Here is a 14,237-nt window from a genome sequence, read left to right as displayed (position 1 = left end):
TCATATATATAATGTTTTATGTTATAAACGTCTAAACCGTCTAAAAATCGCCTAGGCCCCGATTAGGCGTTCTAGGCGCTAGGCACTAGGTCACCGCCCGCTTAGCGCCTAGCGCTTTCTTGAACATTGGGTATAGGCAAGTGCACCCACTCTTTAGTTCCATTTCAAGACACACCTACCTAATACTAATTGTGTTTCAGTTTGTTTAACTTCTAAAATCAACATATTACAAATCTTTTTGAAAAAAAAAAACACACAATTTCTCACATTTATTCCGCGAAAGAAGGTTAAAGAAGCCGTATAACTATAAGATATATACACAAGCAAATTAAAGTAGTTTTACATAAACGTGAAATTGTAGTCATCTTCTTTTCAGGGGTGGTAAATTTAAAATTATGGGCAAACGAACGAGTTATAAACGGAGGCATGTGAAGTTACGAAAAGAAAAAAGAGAGTCATAAATACATCCAAAAACAACCACCTCACTGTTTATGATGTTTCACGTTCTACAACACTTATGATCCATGATTATTTTTTTTGTAGGTTTTACGGCTCCAAAGTCCAAATACTCTTCTTCTTCATTATTTCTCTCTTTCTTTTTTTCTCCTATCATAATTATATCATATCTTTATCCAAATAAGGAATGCTGAGACAATATACGAGGAAAAAAAAAGAAATTTGCATTTTGAAATTGTGGTTTACTACGAATGTTTTACAAAATAAATAAAAATTTTAACAACACACAAAGGAAACTATTTGTATTCGAAATAATAATCTAAAACATAATCATTGTGGAGTGTAATATTGAACTAAACCAATATTGAGCAAACCGGGACATAAGTTGAGGAAAGAGAGCATTTAAAAATGGTCCAAAACGGTTGAAATTGAATCATGAAGGATGATGGTTCGAACCAATCTTTACCATCATTGCGAATCTTTAGAGGTCGATGGCCTCTTCTACTAACTAATATAGCCCTCTCATAATCCTATAAAATGACAATAATACCCTTCTCTGACCACTTCCACCACAATTACCTAAATACCCTCGCTCTAGTTCTGTGAACCGAATCTTCTGTTTAGAGGACGAATACGATGAAGAGCCACGAGAAGGGTTTAGGCGACCTTGGGAATTACGAAAATATCCCTAAAGATCAATTTCGAAAGAAGAGCAAGCAAGAAAACTCTTTTTTTTTTACTTCTCTCTCTCTAACTTCTTTCTCTTTAATATAGCATCATCATTCACATGACGCAATATGCACAAATCTCCTCTCTCTCTCTCTCTCTTCTCGCGGCCGCCATCTATGCAGAAACACAACACAATGCATGATTGTTGTGTCAGGAGAGAGAAGGTTCTTTCTCTCTTTCTTTAGCTTTTGGGGATCTATATAACAGACAGTGTCTCACTTTGTTCTCTTTGTCCCTCTACCTTCTACACACACAAAAAAATAGCGTCTCTCTTTTCTCTCTCAATCTTCTTTGTTAACTCTGCTTCTCAACACTTCTTCCCAAAAGGTATAACCTTTCTTCTCCTTCTCTCTCTCACTCTCTTTGTGTTCTAGAAGTTTTACGTGAGTTCTCTTTCAAAAAATGATTTACCATAAGATATGGTTTCTTCTCTACATACTCTGTTTCTGTTTCTTGCTCTGTTTCTAATTTTCTATTGCTTTTGCGTTCATACGTTAAGACAATAGTTATGTAGTAACGTTACACGTATAACTAACGTGAAGACAAACCCTTGATTTCTTTCCTTATTTTACATGTAAAACTCTTTTATCTTTAATATTTTCCTCAATGATGGAAAATTTTAAGTGAATCTTTATCCTTTTCTTTGAGACAAGGGCAACCGAAATAAAGAAAAATTTGTTTGATATTTTCTTTTATAGTTTGTATTGCTACGATCACCATCTTTGTTTCGTTGCTTACTCTGTTTTTTACCAGCGTTTCACATATAATCATTACTCTCTCTGTCCATAGAGGTTAAAACATTTATAATTACTGCATATCATCATGATTACTTGTTTTTATCTCTTTTCTTCAATCCTTTTCTTTCTTTCTTAGCTTTATCTTTTTATCCTCAATACAAATTTATAATCATGTTCTTCTCTCTTTGATCATTGATTTCATAAAAAGAAGAAAAAAAAATTCACATGAAAACGAAATAAATGCGACAAATAATTTTCCCTAATGTAATTCACATCCGACGTGTGAAGCTGCACAACCCATGTGTGATGTAATGATTTAACATGAATAATAATCATAACACAAGCTTTGGTTTTATTGATATTATTACTCTCTTTTTCTCTTTTCTTTTTCAAATTCTTACAATAATTTTGTTTTTCTTCTTGTAGCAAGAAAGCAAAAATGGAGAGGCTAAACTCAAAGCTGTATGTAGAAAACTGTTACATAATGAAAGAGAACGAGAGGCTGAGGAAGAAAGCTGAGCTTCTGAATCAAGAAAATCAACAGCTTTTGTTTCAACTCAAACAAAAACTCTCCAAAACTAAGAACCCTAATAATGGATCAAACAATGACAACAAATCAAGCTCTGCTTCTGGACAATCTTGATTTAAAATCAAGAAGACGTGTTAGAGCAAAAGAGCTGGAATTCGTAGGGAAAAGAAGAAGACCCAACCTTTTGGAATTATTTTTATTTTGTTTGGTGTAATGTAGGGAAGATAAGTAGTATCCAGTACTGTAGTAGTTATTATGAAAAGAAGATTCTGTTTTATTACAAGAAGACAGTGTCTCTCCGTTAGTCTTCTCAGTCATATTTTTTACTTTTGTTTCTATTTTCTATGTTAATTAAAGATCTTCCGGTGTGGGGTTGGGACTTTAGGATATGGTTGATTCTTGGACTAACATTTTGTACCTTTGCTCTATTTATCAAATATTGTCGAGTGCATATCAATCAATTTAATGTATCGTATAAAATGGGGACAAGTTATTCAATTTCTTTTATAACCATGAACAGAAAACATTCAATATAGAACTACATCATTTGGCAAGAATAAGAAATATTTGACCATTTTGCCCATGGCATTTTCAGAGTAAATGAAAATTACATCGTTGAATTGATTCTAATTCAGCAAGCATTACTTCTGTATAATTAGGTTTTAAGTAATTTTCAAGGATACTAGAGGAAATGAGGAAGAAAACAACTTCAATTGTGTTGTAGCAAGTTCAAGTCACGTGATGAAAGTTTTATCCTAACATCCTAAATTGAAATGATTTAAATTATTATGCCATGTGCATCTGAACATTTTAATTATTATGGTTCAAACTAGTTGTTGATAATATTGGTCATGTAAATCATTATCTTCAACAACAGTTATACTGGATAAAACCTCAGATTGGATAATATCAAAATAGTATAGCTCTAAATACACCAAAATCGATGATAATCTACAATTTACACATACAGTATATACACTCTTGGGTTTGAATATGAATGATAAACTTAAGTCACTCAGGTTTATATCAAAAGTTTTTTTGGCTGTTAGGATATAAAGTTAGAAAAAAGTTGTTATGTAAAAACTAATTAATTTTCCCGATATATGTTTGGATATCGATTTTATATTTAGAAAATATAAGAAAAAGGAGGGCACAAGGTGTCATGTGAAATTCAAGCGGCTATGTGCAGAGACATGAGAGACAAGGGGCTTTTCATTCGGATTCTATGGGACGTCATCACACCCCCTACAATTTTATTAGTCAAAAAACTATTCATTTTCGTTTGAAAAACTAATAAAACTACGAGTTCTGATCTTATTTGACTTCTGTTTTTTCTACTCCTACTTCATAAACATCAAGTCACAGCATTTCACCTTTAAAAAAAAAAAAACAATTCTTCACATTTCATTAAAAACTTTAGTATTTTCAAATTGGACTACCATAATTTGGTTTCTAAAACTTTTATAATGACACTAAATTCTTTACATATTGTCGTAAACAAAACCTTGATAAATTTAAGGACATACTAATATTGTTGGAGCTTTAGACAAAAAAAAAAAAAAAAAACTAATATTGTTGGAGCCCATTCATTAATTCTTGCTTCTTTTTTTTTTCCATTAGTTTATTTACTTAGATCTTACCAATTATGTACTATACGTCTATACCCTATACCCTATACCCTATTAAGATACAATAGTTTAAATGCAGTTGACATTTGTCTTTGTTTCTAATGAATTATGAAAAACAAATATAAGTGAATAACATAAATTACATTTTTTTAAGCCAAAAAACATGTATTATTACATTTTTAAGCCATAAATTACGAGTGAAGTAAGAAGCATAAAAAATAAATAATTGGCTTTGTTTATTTGTCAGTCTTTTGATTTTTCATTGCTTGCATAAGCTTTATGTCAACTACTTTTATAATTCTTTTATATATATAATTATTTAATAGAAATATCTAATTTAAATTAGATTACAAACGAATAGATTGATCAGACATGTAATTCACAATTACCCTAGAAATAACTTGTAAAAATCCCACAAGTAATTCACAAATAACAAGCAATAAAACGGAGCTAATAATGCGTAAATAGACAATTTTTTGCAAATACTTAACATCTATTATAAACATGTCAAATACGGATACAAAACATTAGTAAACATATATGGTCTGTTCTTGAAAACCAAAACGTGTTATAGAAAAATAAACTAGAAAAACAAGAAAGATGTCGCATCGAACTCGAGTGTTTGTGTGAAAAAACAAATTTGAGGCGACGAGAACCATCATGATATAATTGGCCGAAATGAATCATCATCATAAATCATAAAACAAGGCAAACTCGAAGTCAACTTTGAAATCTCAGGTTTTAGAGATGTCCGATTTATGATTACTCCAAATCTCTTTGGAAGACCATGCAAGGCATCATCATCTGACGTCAGAATTAATTATGGACCTCTGGTTTTCAATTTCTACAATCATTATATTTCCTCACTTCTTATTTATGAGACCTAGAGCTTGATACCGGACAATATGTTATAGGTTTGAGTTACGATGTTATAATATCTTCGACTCTCAGGGTCTAAATGGTAATTGAGGAATCTGGCTGAATCCGGCTGAATTGCTGAATCTGGCTGAATTTTTAGTGATTTTTAGCTGAATCTGGCTGAATTTTTACATTTTCAAATGGTAACCGCTGAATCTAGCTGATTTTTTTTGTGCTTTTCAGCAGAATCTGTAAAAATAATTAAGACTTTAACTGAAATATCGTCAAATAATTACGAATATTAATAGAATAACTAAAGAAAAATATCTAAATAAAATAGATAAAATTATCTAATTGTCTAATTAACTCTTATACCAATAAATAAATACTAGAATTAATATCTTTTTAGCAAAATTGAGTTGTTCTTCCAAATCTAATTTTTGAACTATTAAAAAGATATAATTAATTAATAGAAAGCTTTGTCAAAGTTTTATTGAAAAATTAATTTAAAAATAAACATGATAATATAGTATAGATTATCTTATTGATTTTTCATTGTTCTCTAGTAGTTTAAATCCTTAATATGATTAGGATGATTAACAATTTTTTTAATTTGATATTTTAAATATTATTTTAGCATAAGTATGAGTTATTTTTTGCAAAAATTTGGAAAATTATATTTAAGTATCTAAAATTTATTAAAATTATCTAAATTTATCTATAGATATCTGAACATAAATATGTTTCTTATCTATTCTGGTAATGATTTTATGTGTATGAATTATTCATATATCGTATTTGTATGATCTAACTTATTTTAAAATATAAATTTGATGTGTAATTTTTAATAACCAAAAATATTTTAATTCGAGTTGTGAATTGCTATAATCCAAATTTTTATCTGAAATGAACATACTATGTATCTGTTGATGTTGGAAAAACTGTTGAATCTGGCTGAATTTAGTTTTATGCAAATGGTAACTGCGGAATTGCTGAATCTGGCTGAATATTTTTTTCATGTTACCATTTACACTCTCAACTTATGCAAATTCTTTTTCAAAAAAAAATAAAAAAAAACTTATGCAAATTATATTTTTGCAGTTGCTCTTCATAATCTTTACTCTTGGAAGTAATAATATTGTGAGGAAAAAAATAAAGGTAATAATATTGCAACTCTGCAAAACATCATTAAGAAAATCTGAGTTTGTAGAGATCAAGATAACACTAAAAAAACAGAACAAAATAACAAAATACTTTCAAGTTTAGAGAAGACATGTTAATTTATTTTTTTCCTCAAACACCATTTTATTAAGCTACGGATAAAGGATTCTCTGCTAAAGAAAGCCATACAGAAACCGATAAACTTACATGAGAAGAAAAGTACTCACGGGCTGCTCTTTCTTGAACATCAAGCAACACCCGGATAGAAAAACAACAAAATAAGAAAATACAACTGAAAAATGGATAAATGGATCTAAAGATCCAAGGGCTAACGCGTTCCAACGCGGAGGTAAACCACTCGGTATGACAAAACGCTTGACGATGCCATGAAGCCAGCCACCTTGAACTCTGCTAGTGTGTTTGTTTTACACATTTTACCATTAATTAAATAATTATTGAGTGAGCTAATGTTTTTTTAGTTATTGCAAATTAAGGAAGCTAAGATTGATAGAAAAAGAAGTAGAGAGAATCATGAACTTTAGAAAGGCAACTTCGAATAAATCTATTGATCATTGATTTATACAAATTCTATAAAATGACTTTCATAAATGGTTAAGATTTCAGTAAAAAAAAAAAACATTCGCCGTTGCCGGGGATCGAACCCGGGTCACCGGGGATCGAACCCGGATCATTGATTTATACAAATTCTATAAAATGACTTTCATAAATGGTTAAGATTTCAGTAAAAAAAAAAAACATTCGCTGTTGCCGGGGATCGAACCCGGGTCACCCGCGTGACAGGCGGGAATACTTACCACTATACTACAACGACCTTGTTGCTTAAACAATCAAATCATTCATTAAAATTACTTTTTAAGTAATCAGTAGTTAAACCCATGGCTGTTCGAAACTACAAATTAATGGCCTGATAAGGCCCTTATAAGGCCCAAATCATTAGTAACTCACTTACACTGATTTACCGAAAATGCCCTTACACATCAGGAAGTCGCCTGATACTGGAATTTTCACTTTCTCAAATCAAATCCGATTGAAAAACCCCTAACATTCGAATCCCTCTCTTCAATTCCGAGATCTGAATTTAAGGATCTCAAATTGGTGGAAGCATTCAAAGAGGATGACGAAGGATTTCCCAATTCCACCGGTTGTTTTCCCTCCCAGTGGATCATCTCCGGCCACCGCAAATGTTCAGCAACGCCGAGTTCCCACAGCTCCTTACCAACCACCACGTTCTTCCCCCGGTTCATTTTCAATCCCTTTCATGCCGTCTGAAATCGGATCCTCCGTCGCCACTTCAATGCCGGCCGGACCATTCAGCGGAACAATCTCTTCTTCTTCATCTTTCGGTAGAGGAGTCTCTGCTTCGTTTGAAGATGAGGAGCCTTTACTCGACGAGCTCGGTATCCATCCAGATCAAATCTGGAAGAAAACTAGATCGATTCTTAATCCCTTCAGGATTAATCAGACTGTTCACAAAGATTCAGATCTCTCGGGTCCGATCTTCTTGTACCTTGCGCTTTGCTTATTTCAGCTTCTCGCTGGGAAGATTCAGTTTGGTGTTATACTTGGTTGGGTTGTTGTTTCGTCTATCTTCTTGTACATTGTCTTCAATATGCTTGCTGGTCGAAATGGGAATCTTAATCTTCATACTTGTACGAGCTTAGTTGGTTACTCTCTGCTTCCGGTTGTGATTTTGTCGGCGGTGTCGTTGTTTTTGCCACAAGGTGCAGGTCCGGTTCGGTTTGTGCTCGGTGCGGCGTTCGTGTTGTGGGCTACTAGAGCTTGTTCTAATCTGGTGGTGTCTCTTGCTGATGGAGGAGAAGAGCACCGTGGATTGATATCGTATGCCTGTTTCTTGATCTATACTTTGTTTTCGCTTCTCGTTATCTTTTGATTCCTTGCTTTCGAATATTGATAGATGGATTGTTGATCTTTCCGGTGCCATTACGGAGTAGCTTAATGTGAAATCTTGAAAAGTGTTTGTGGTGAAATAGCTGAGACATTGTAAAGGTTTTTTGATAATTTTAGAGGAAGTTGTTGTTGATGTGGTTTAAGTAATTGGATTTGATGTTCTTATAGATCTCTTTCGATTAGAAATCTCGAAACGTTTATGCTATATTCATCCCTTTGTGGTTCTCTGTGACAGCTTGACATGAATTAGATTTGGTGACAAAAATGAGCATACATGTGTTAAACGAATGCAGTTTTAGTGTAGATTACTTGAACTTAGAAGAGCTTAGAATGGTTCTGATTTGTTAAAGGCCAATTGTGTTATGGGAAGGAAGTCACTAAGAACTAAGATGTTTTGATTAAAGCCACTTAGGTTGCTTCAACTACGATGATATATTGATATAAAAGTGAGTAGAGAGAAGTGTGTGAGTCGTTTGGCTTGAGGTTGTTCTATTAGCGAGAAAGTAGTAAGATGAACTTTTTGCCATCAGCGGAATTTCCTTAGCAATTGGGGAGAAAAATAAGATTGTTGGCTTGAAAGTGTTATTGAGGTTTCAGAGGAAGTAATAGAGGTGAACTTTGGACTGCGTATAGCTACAATTAGAGCAATTGCATAAGTTGATCAGAAGATATAATAACGAGTTTTGGCCTGGCACTGTAAAAGAGATAGCGGAACTCTCAGACTTCGATTGTTTCAAGCACAATTGATGGCATCGAAAATAAATGTAAGCGCAAACAAACAATGTTGAATTGTAGAATTGTGGCTTGTTAACGTTCATCATTCATGGTTCAGTTATCTGGTCTACATGAGCACTACCTCTTTTTTAGTCATGCAAAGATCCCTTCAACTGTGCAAATTTTTCGTATGACTGTTAAAGGCCCGAAACGTTATATGGGCTTTAAGAAAACATTTGGGCCCATTTATTAAACAATTCATTTTCTTCATCGCCTTCTTCCCGTCGGCCAACGTTTTTGTCTCTTTTCACCAACTTAACAGATGAATTTAGTTACTGAAACAGATTAAAATTAGGAGCAAAATCAAAATCATAATCCACTTTTATGTGATCGAGAAAGAGATTCTGAGCCCAGAAAACACCAAAAACCCTCCATTCATTTTGGTTCCCATTTCTTTTCTTTTTATTTGTAGCTCGAAATCTCTTCTGCTGCTGCTGCTAAGGTTCTCTTCCTCTTTTACATGTTAATGTAGTTCTGCGCAATCATCGAAATGTCTTAGCTTTTTTTTTTTTGTATTCGTGTACTGTTTTACAAAATTTTGGAATTCCCCATTTTCAATATCGTTATTTTATAATAGTACGGTGCGTCAATTGCAGTTTTCTGATTCAAATTGAAGCATTATCTTAGATGATGCTACTGATTTTGCTTTTGTTTTTATGTTCAATGAATTTTTATAGTTTTTCTTTGTAATATTTGTTGATTTGATTGTTCGTTACAAGTATCTTCGCTTCAGATGCAACTGAGTTCCGACTATAATACTGTAGAGTGTAGATTATGAATGTTACTTTTCGTTTATGTTCTTCTTGGTTTATTACTTGACGTTGACCTCTTGTGAACAGGTCTTTGTTAGTAAAAACCCGCCAGTGAAATTGGAGTTTTGAAAAATCTTTGGTTGCTTCTGTGGTTTCAGAATGGCAGCTTATGTTTCTCCCTGTTTAACTCCTCCGGATTCTCGGGTGCTCACTGTTCTTCGAAAGAGTGTGTTACCGGAAAATCATCTAGGCACCAGGGTTGGTTGCTTAAGAATGAGTGATGGTACTAAAAGATATCGAGTTGTTGCTGCTCATAAATCCGAGTCTTCGTCAATTAGAAACTCTCTGAATTCTCATAGTCCGAGCCATTTCCAAAGCCAAGACTCTTTCTTGAATCTCCACCCTGAGATATCAATGCTCAACCCAAGAAAAGAAACGTCTAGTGTTCCCATTACTGAGGATTTGGATGAGTTATCTACTCCAAACACTTACAATGAGGCACGGATAAAAGTTATTGGCGTTGGAGGTGGTGGTTCAAACGCTGTGAATCGTATGATCGAGAGTGAGATGATTGGTGTGGAGTTTTGGATTGTAAATACCGATATTCAAGCAATGAGAATGTCTCCGGTTTTCCCAGACAATAGGTTACAGATTGGTAAGGAGTTGACTAGAGGTTTAGGTGCTGGAGGTAATCCAGAGATTGGAATGAATGCTGCTACAGAAAGCAAAGAAGCTATCCAAGAAGCGCTTTATGGTTCAGATATGGTCTTTGTCACAGTATGTCTATCACTATTACTTTCACTTTTAGTTATTTCTATAGCAAAATATAGATTACAAATGAGAAGTTTTACGGGTCAGATTCGCTGTTTGCAATATTATGTCGGTTTTATTGAATTTTTGGTGGGTTTCGGTTTCGATTACAAGTGAGCTTTATGTCTTGGATCATAGAATACTTTCCGGGTTAAAGTACCACCAATTATGGGTTATAGTGTGAATTTGCTGCCTCCATAGATTTTAATGTAAGATTAGATCTTTAAGTCACTGCAAGCTTTGCTAGCCAAATGTCTTGTTATTTTTCTAGGCTGGAATGGGTGGTGGAACCGGCACAGGCGGGGCTCCTATAATTGCAGGGGTTGCAAAAGCGATGGGTATATTGACGGTGGGTATTGTCACAACGCCTTTCTCATTTGAGGGACGGAGAAGAGCAGTCCAGGCTCAGGAAGGGATTGCAGCCCTCAGAGATAATGTTGACACTCTCATTGTTATTCCAAATGACAAGTTGCTAGCAGCAGTCTCTCAGTCTACTCCAGTTACAGAAGCATTTAATCTGGCAGATGATATACTTCGTCAAGGAGTCCGTGGAATATCTGATATCATTACGGTATGGCTTTGTAATGTGTTTATTCCCCATGTTTATATAAAATGTCTAACAGGTGTCTTTTTTTTGTTTGCATTGCAGATCCCTGGATTGGTCAATGTGGATTTTGCTGATGTGAGGGCTATAATGGCAAATGCAGGTTCTTCGTTGATGGGAATAGGAACTGCAACAGGTAAGAGTAGAGTGTTCTTTGGATTTGAATCTATTTTATTGATAGGCTCTCTCTGCTGCACGATTACGTAGTAACAAAGGGCAATTAGAAGGCAGTTTAAAGAACCCCGTGACTAATATAGGTGACGCTATATACATATGTTTGTTAACTTTATTTTTTTTTGTAAACCGCATATGTTTGTTAACTAAATTGCTAAGTATTCAATTTACTGAAAATTGGTACTACAGATGTAGCTGAGTAGGTTAATTTGACTATAGATTTGGCACTCTTTAACCGTAACAAAGGAACCAGTCTAATAATGTTTGGTCTACTGAACTATTTTAGTGCTATGTTTTGGTTGCATCATCATGCTTACTCTTTCAGGCAATACTGTTATTTGAGCAGGAAAGACTCGAGCAAGAGATGCTGCATTAAACGCGATCCAATCACCTTTGTTAGATATTGGCATTGAGAGAGCCACTGGAATTGTTTGGAATATAACCGGTGGAAGTGACTTAACACTGTTCGAGGTCTTTCTCCCTCTCTGCGTTTTCAGTCCATTTCCTGTCCTAGAAATCACTTGGTTTCTTCCCTACACAATTTAGAAAAGAACTTCAGTCCCATGTTATTTATAACGTTGTGATGCTCTATTTTGACTCTCGGGGAAACGATTTGTAGGTAAATGCTGCTGCAGAAGTGATTTATGACCTCGTTGATCCTACAGCGAATCTTATATTTGGTGCTGTGGTAGATCCATCCTATAGTGGTCAAGTAAGTATTCTTCTTTCTTGGATCTTCTTCTAACATATAGTCTCTGAGATACCCATATTGCTTAATTTATTTGAAAAACTTTTTCGTCATGTCAGATAAGTATTACCCTAATAGCAACCGGCTTCAAACGCCAAGAAGAAGGAGAAGGGAGGCCACTTCAGGTATTCACTTGTCTCCCTCGACACACACAGCATAGCCGATTCTTACATCAAATGTTAACAAGACTTCGGTTGTAATCTCTCTTAATGCTACATGAAAATACAGGCGACGCAAGCGGATGCATCAGTGGGAGCCACAAGACGTCCTTCTCCATCATTCACTGAAGGCAGTTCCATAGAGATCCCAGAGTTCTTGAAGAAGAAAGGTCGCTCTCGCTATCCTCGCCTCTAGACCCACTTTGATCACTCTACATAAGATTGTTGAATGTAAGGAGAAGGAATGATTTGGTGTGGCTATGTAAATTGCCTCTCTGGTGATTCATTAATAGGTTGTTAGAAATGATTTTACTATAGTACTATAATAATGTTATTTGACTTGACAGATGATAAATCTCAGTCTCTGCCACTCTGTTTCAAGATTTTGCCTTTGGATAAATGGATAGAAAAATAAAATGGTTTAGGCTGTTTAAAACTTTAAATCAATCTTATGGGTGCAATTGAATTTTACCAGTAACTACGTAACCTCTACAACATCCTTATTATTCTCATCTTTTAGTTATTTTTTTTGCTACAAATACATAGAAGTTTTGAAAGAAACAAGGCATAATTAAAGCGATATTATTGGTACATCGTGCAAATAAATTAGTCTCGATGAATGGTTACTAAACAAAACATTGATGTTATAGATGTGGTAGGCTTGTCGTTGCTAGCAATCTCGAGGAGGAGGAGGTCTTGGAATGGGTTTACAAGGCTTTTTATAATCACGTGCCGGCGTATCTTCACCTCCCTTGGGAGAATCTCCACATGGTGGGGAGGGTCTTACGCATATCTCAGGTTTACCTTTTAATAACATGTTAACAATTATAATTAGAGATTAAATAGACGAAAAAAACAGATAATTAGGGTTTTAAATGGTTGTAATATAAGGCACGAACTAATCAGTTTGTAAAATAATACCGTCAATTGCAAATTTGCAACCATTCAAAACGTTGCTTAAAAATAAGAAGAGACTGACCTTGGTGGACACGAGCCTGAAAGGATAGACATAGAAATATATGAAGCAAACATAGAAGAAGAAAAGCTTGTGTGGTTGTTTTCTTCATTTTCATTGTTCTTCTCCCTCACATGACGACCAGTGGTGTATATATATATAAATTGAAGCAGACAAAATCAAACGTTTAGTGAATAAATAAATTTGAAGTCAAACTTTGACGACTTCTTGTTTGCTGTGAAAACGCGGTTTTGTACATCAGCCATATATATCTAACATCTTCTCAATAAACAAATAGCTATTATTAAAAATTTATGAACCTAGCTGGGTAAATTATATATGGATGCAAGACTTTTGGAGGTTCCCATAATCCCATGTATATTATTGTTGGTTAAACCATTCACAGTATTTTTTTTTTGTACGATAGATCAACTAATTTGTATGAAAATACAATTTATGTCAATCATATATTTGGGTAAATAACATCTCCTGGTGCTCAACATTTAAAACCAAAAAAAAACACACATTTTAACAAAAAAAAAGTAAAAAAATTGAAACTAGAGTTTCGACCCGGAGCAAGTCCAGTTATAGAGAGACCTAAGACATAAAAAATTAAAAACATGATCTCGACAATTTCAAGGATCAGACTTTTCAACATTCGATTGAAAAAATAATAGGGTTTGAGCATGACATTATTACTTGGTGATGAATAGTCTAATTGGTGATGTTCGATTACAAACAAAGATAATTAATTCCTTTCAAAACATAGTACCGCTATGTATTTTTTATTTTGCGCATCACACGAGTTTACGTCTACATATACTTATTTCAGAAAATATCAAAGCGAGAGGACCATATAAGATCAAGCTTCAAAGTGTGGTTAAATGTTAACGTCTGCACTAAATATATCCTTCTTCCTTCTTCCAAAATGAGTCACGACACACAATATTCCATCTCAATAAATATTAATTCTACATCTACATCACACAGTCATATATGGACACACATATATTTCATTTGATGGTACGTATATGGTTTCTGTAGAAAGTTGCATTAAATTTCTTATATTACTCTTTAGTTCTTGCTGGATCAAAGTGTAAGCGCACAGTCTCAAATTAATCACATAATTACGTGAACATATTCAAGGGGAGGCCATGAGATATGTAACGAAGGGAACCAAAAAATAGAAGTTGATCAAGAAAAAGTAAAGCTTTCGAAGAGACAAATGAATTCCG

At 34.1% G+C, this 14,237-nt stretch overlaps 3 protein-coding genes, 1 long non-coding RNA gene and 1 other non-coding gene across 6 annotated transcripts; 3 read left to right on the top strand and 2 right to left on the bottom strand.

Moving 5' to 3' along the window:
- The first annotated feature begins 831 nt into the window (after nucleotides 1-831).
- Nucleotides 832-2,908, top strand: LOC9313952 (protein LITTLE ZIPPER 3). Its single transcript, XM_021024047.1, has 2 exons — nucleotides 832-1,512; nucleotides 2,349-2,908. The coding sequence occupies exon 2, from the start codon at nucleotides 2,362-2,364 to the stop codon at nucleotides 2,563-2,565; it is 204 nt and encodes a 67-aa protein (XP_020879706.1). The 5' UTR covers nucleotides 832-1,512; nucleotides 2,349-2,361; the 3' UTR covers nucleotides 2,566-2,908.
- A 3,950-nt stretch (nucleotides 2,909-6,858) lies between these two features.
- Nucleotides 6,859-6,930, bottom strand: TRNAD-GUC. Its single transcript has one exon. It is a non-coding gene; the product is annotated as a tRNA-Asp (tRNA).
- On the top strand, nucleotides 6,869-8,232 carry LOC9313951 (protein YIPF5 homolog). The gene has a single exon (XM_021026602.1). It carries the CDS (start codon nucleotides 7,234-7,236, stop codon nucleotides 8,008-8,010), a length of 777 nt encoding a protein of 258 aa, XP_020882261.1. The 5' UTR covers nucleotides 6,869-7,233; the 3' UTR covers nucleotides 8,011-8,232.
- An 826-nt stretch (nucleotides 8,233-9,058) lies between these two features.
- On the top strand, nucleotides 9,059-12,428 carry LOC9312235 (cell division protein FtsZ homolog 2-2, chloroplastic). Of its 2 annotated transcripts, none has more exons than XM_021025680.1 (8): nucleotides 9,059-9,243; nucleotides 9,712-10,330; nucleotides 10,635-10,934; nucleotides 11,013-11,103; nucleotides 11,488-11,612; nucleotides 11,761-11,853; nucleotides 11,949-12,014; nucleotides 12,118-12,428. In XM_021025680.1, exons 2-8 carry the CDS (start codon nucleotides 9,713-9,715, stop codon nucleotides 12,241-12,243), a joined length of 1,419 nt encoding a protein of 472 aa, XP_020881339.1. In that variant the 5' UTR covers nucleotides 9,059-9,243; nucleotide 9,712; the 3' UTR covers nucleotides 12,244-12,428. The 2 variants fall into 2 exon arrangements, with proteins under 2 accessions (XP_020881339.1, XP_020881338.1); XM_021025679.1 differs by having other exon boundaries at nucleotides 9,060-9,243; nucleotides 9,641-10,330.
- A 102-nt stretch (nucleotides 12,429-12,530) lies between these two features.
- On the bottom strand, nucleotides 12,531-13,139 carry LOC9313950. The gene is made up of 2 exons (XR_002331945.1): nucleotides 13,027-13,139; nucleotides 12,531-12,851 (listed from the first exon to the last, which is right to left on the bottom strand). It is a non-coding gene; the product is annotated as an uncharacterized LOC9313950 (long non-coding RNA).
- Between the last annotated feature and the right edge of the window lie 1,098 nt (nucleotides 13,140-14,237).

The sequence above is a fragment of the Arabidopsis lyrata genome, assembly GCF_000004255.2.
Source record: "Arabidopsis lyrata subsp. lyrata unplaced genomic scaffold ARALYscaffold_5, whole genome shotgun sequence".
In the NCBI taxonomy this organism is placed as follows: domain Eukaryota; kingdom Viridiplantae; phylum Streptophyta; class Magnoliopsida; order Brassicales; family Brassicaceae; genus Arabidopsis; species Arabidopsis lyrata.
Note: the sequence above shows the minus strand (reverse complement) of the source record. Positions and strands in the feature narration are given on the sequence as shown.

Coding starts and splice junctions, on each gene's coding strand:
- LOC9313951 (XM_021026602.1), top strand. CDS start 7,234: ATGACGAAGGATTTCCCAATTCCACCGGTTGTTTTCCCTCCCAGTGGA.
- LOC9313952 (XM_021024047.1), top strand. CDS start 2,362: ATGGAGAGGCTAAACTCAAAGCTGTATGTAGAAAACTGTTACATAATG.
- LOC9312235 (XM_021025680.1), top strand. CDS start 9,713: ATGGCAGCTTATGTTTCTCCCTGTTTAACTCCTCCGGATTCTCGGGTG. Junction 11,613..11,760: donor GTGACTTAACACTGTTCGAG/GTCTTTCTCCCT, acceptor AACGATTTGTAG/GTAAATGCTGCTGCAGAAGT. Junction 11,854..11,948: donor ATCCATCCTATAGTGGTCAA/GTAAGTATTCTT, acceptor TCGTCATGTCAG/ATAAGTATTACCCTAATAGC.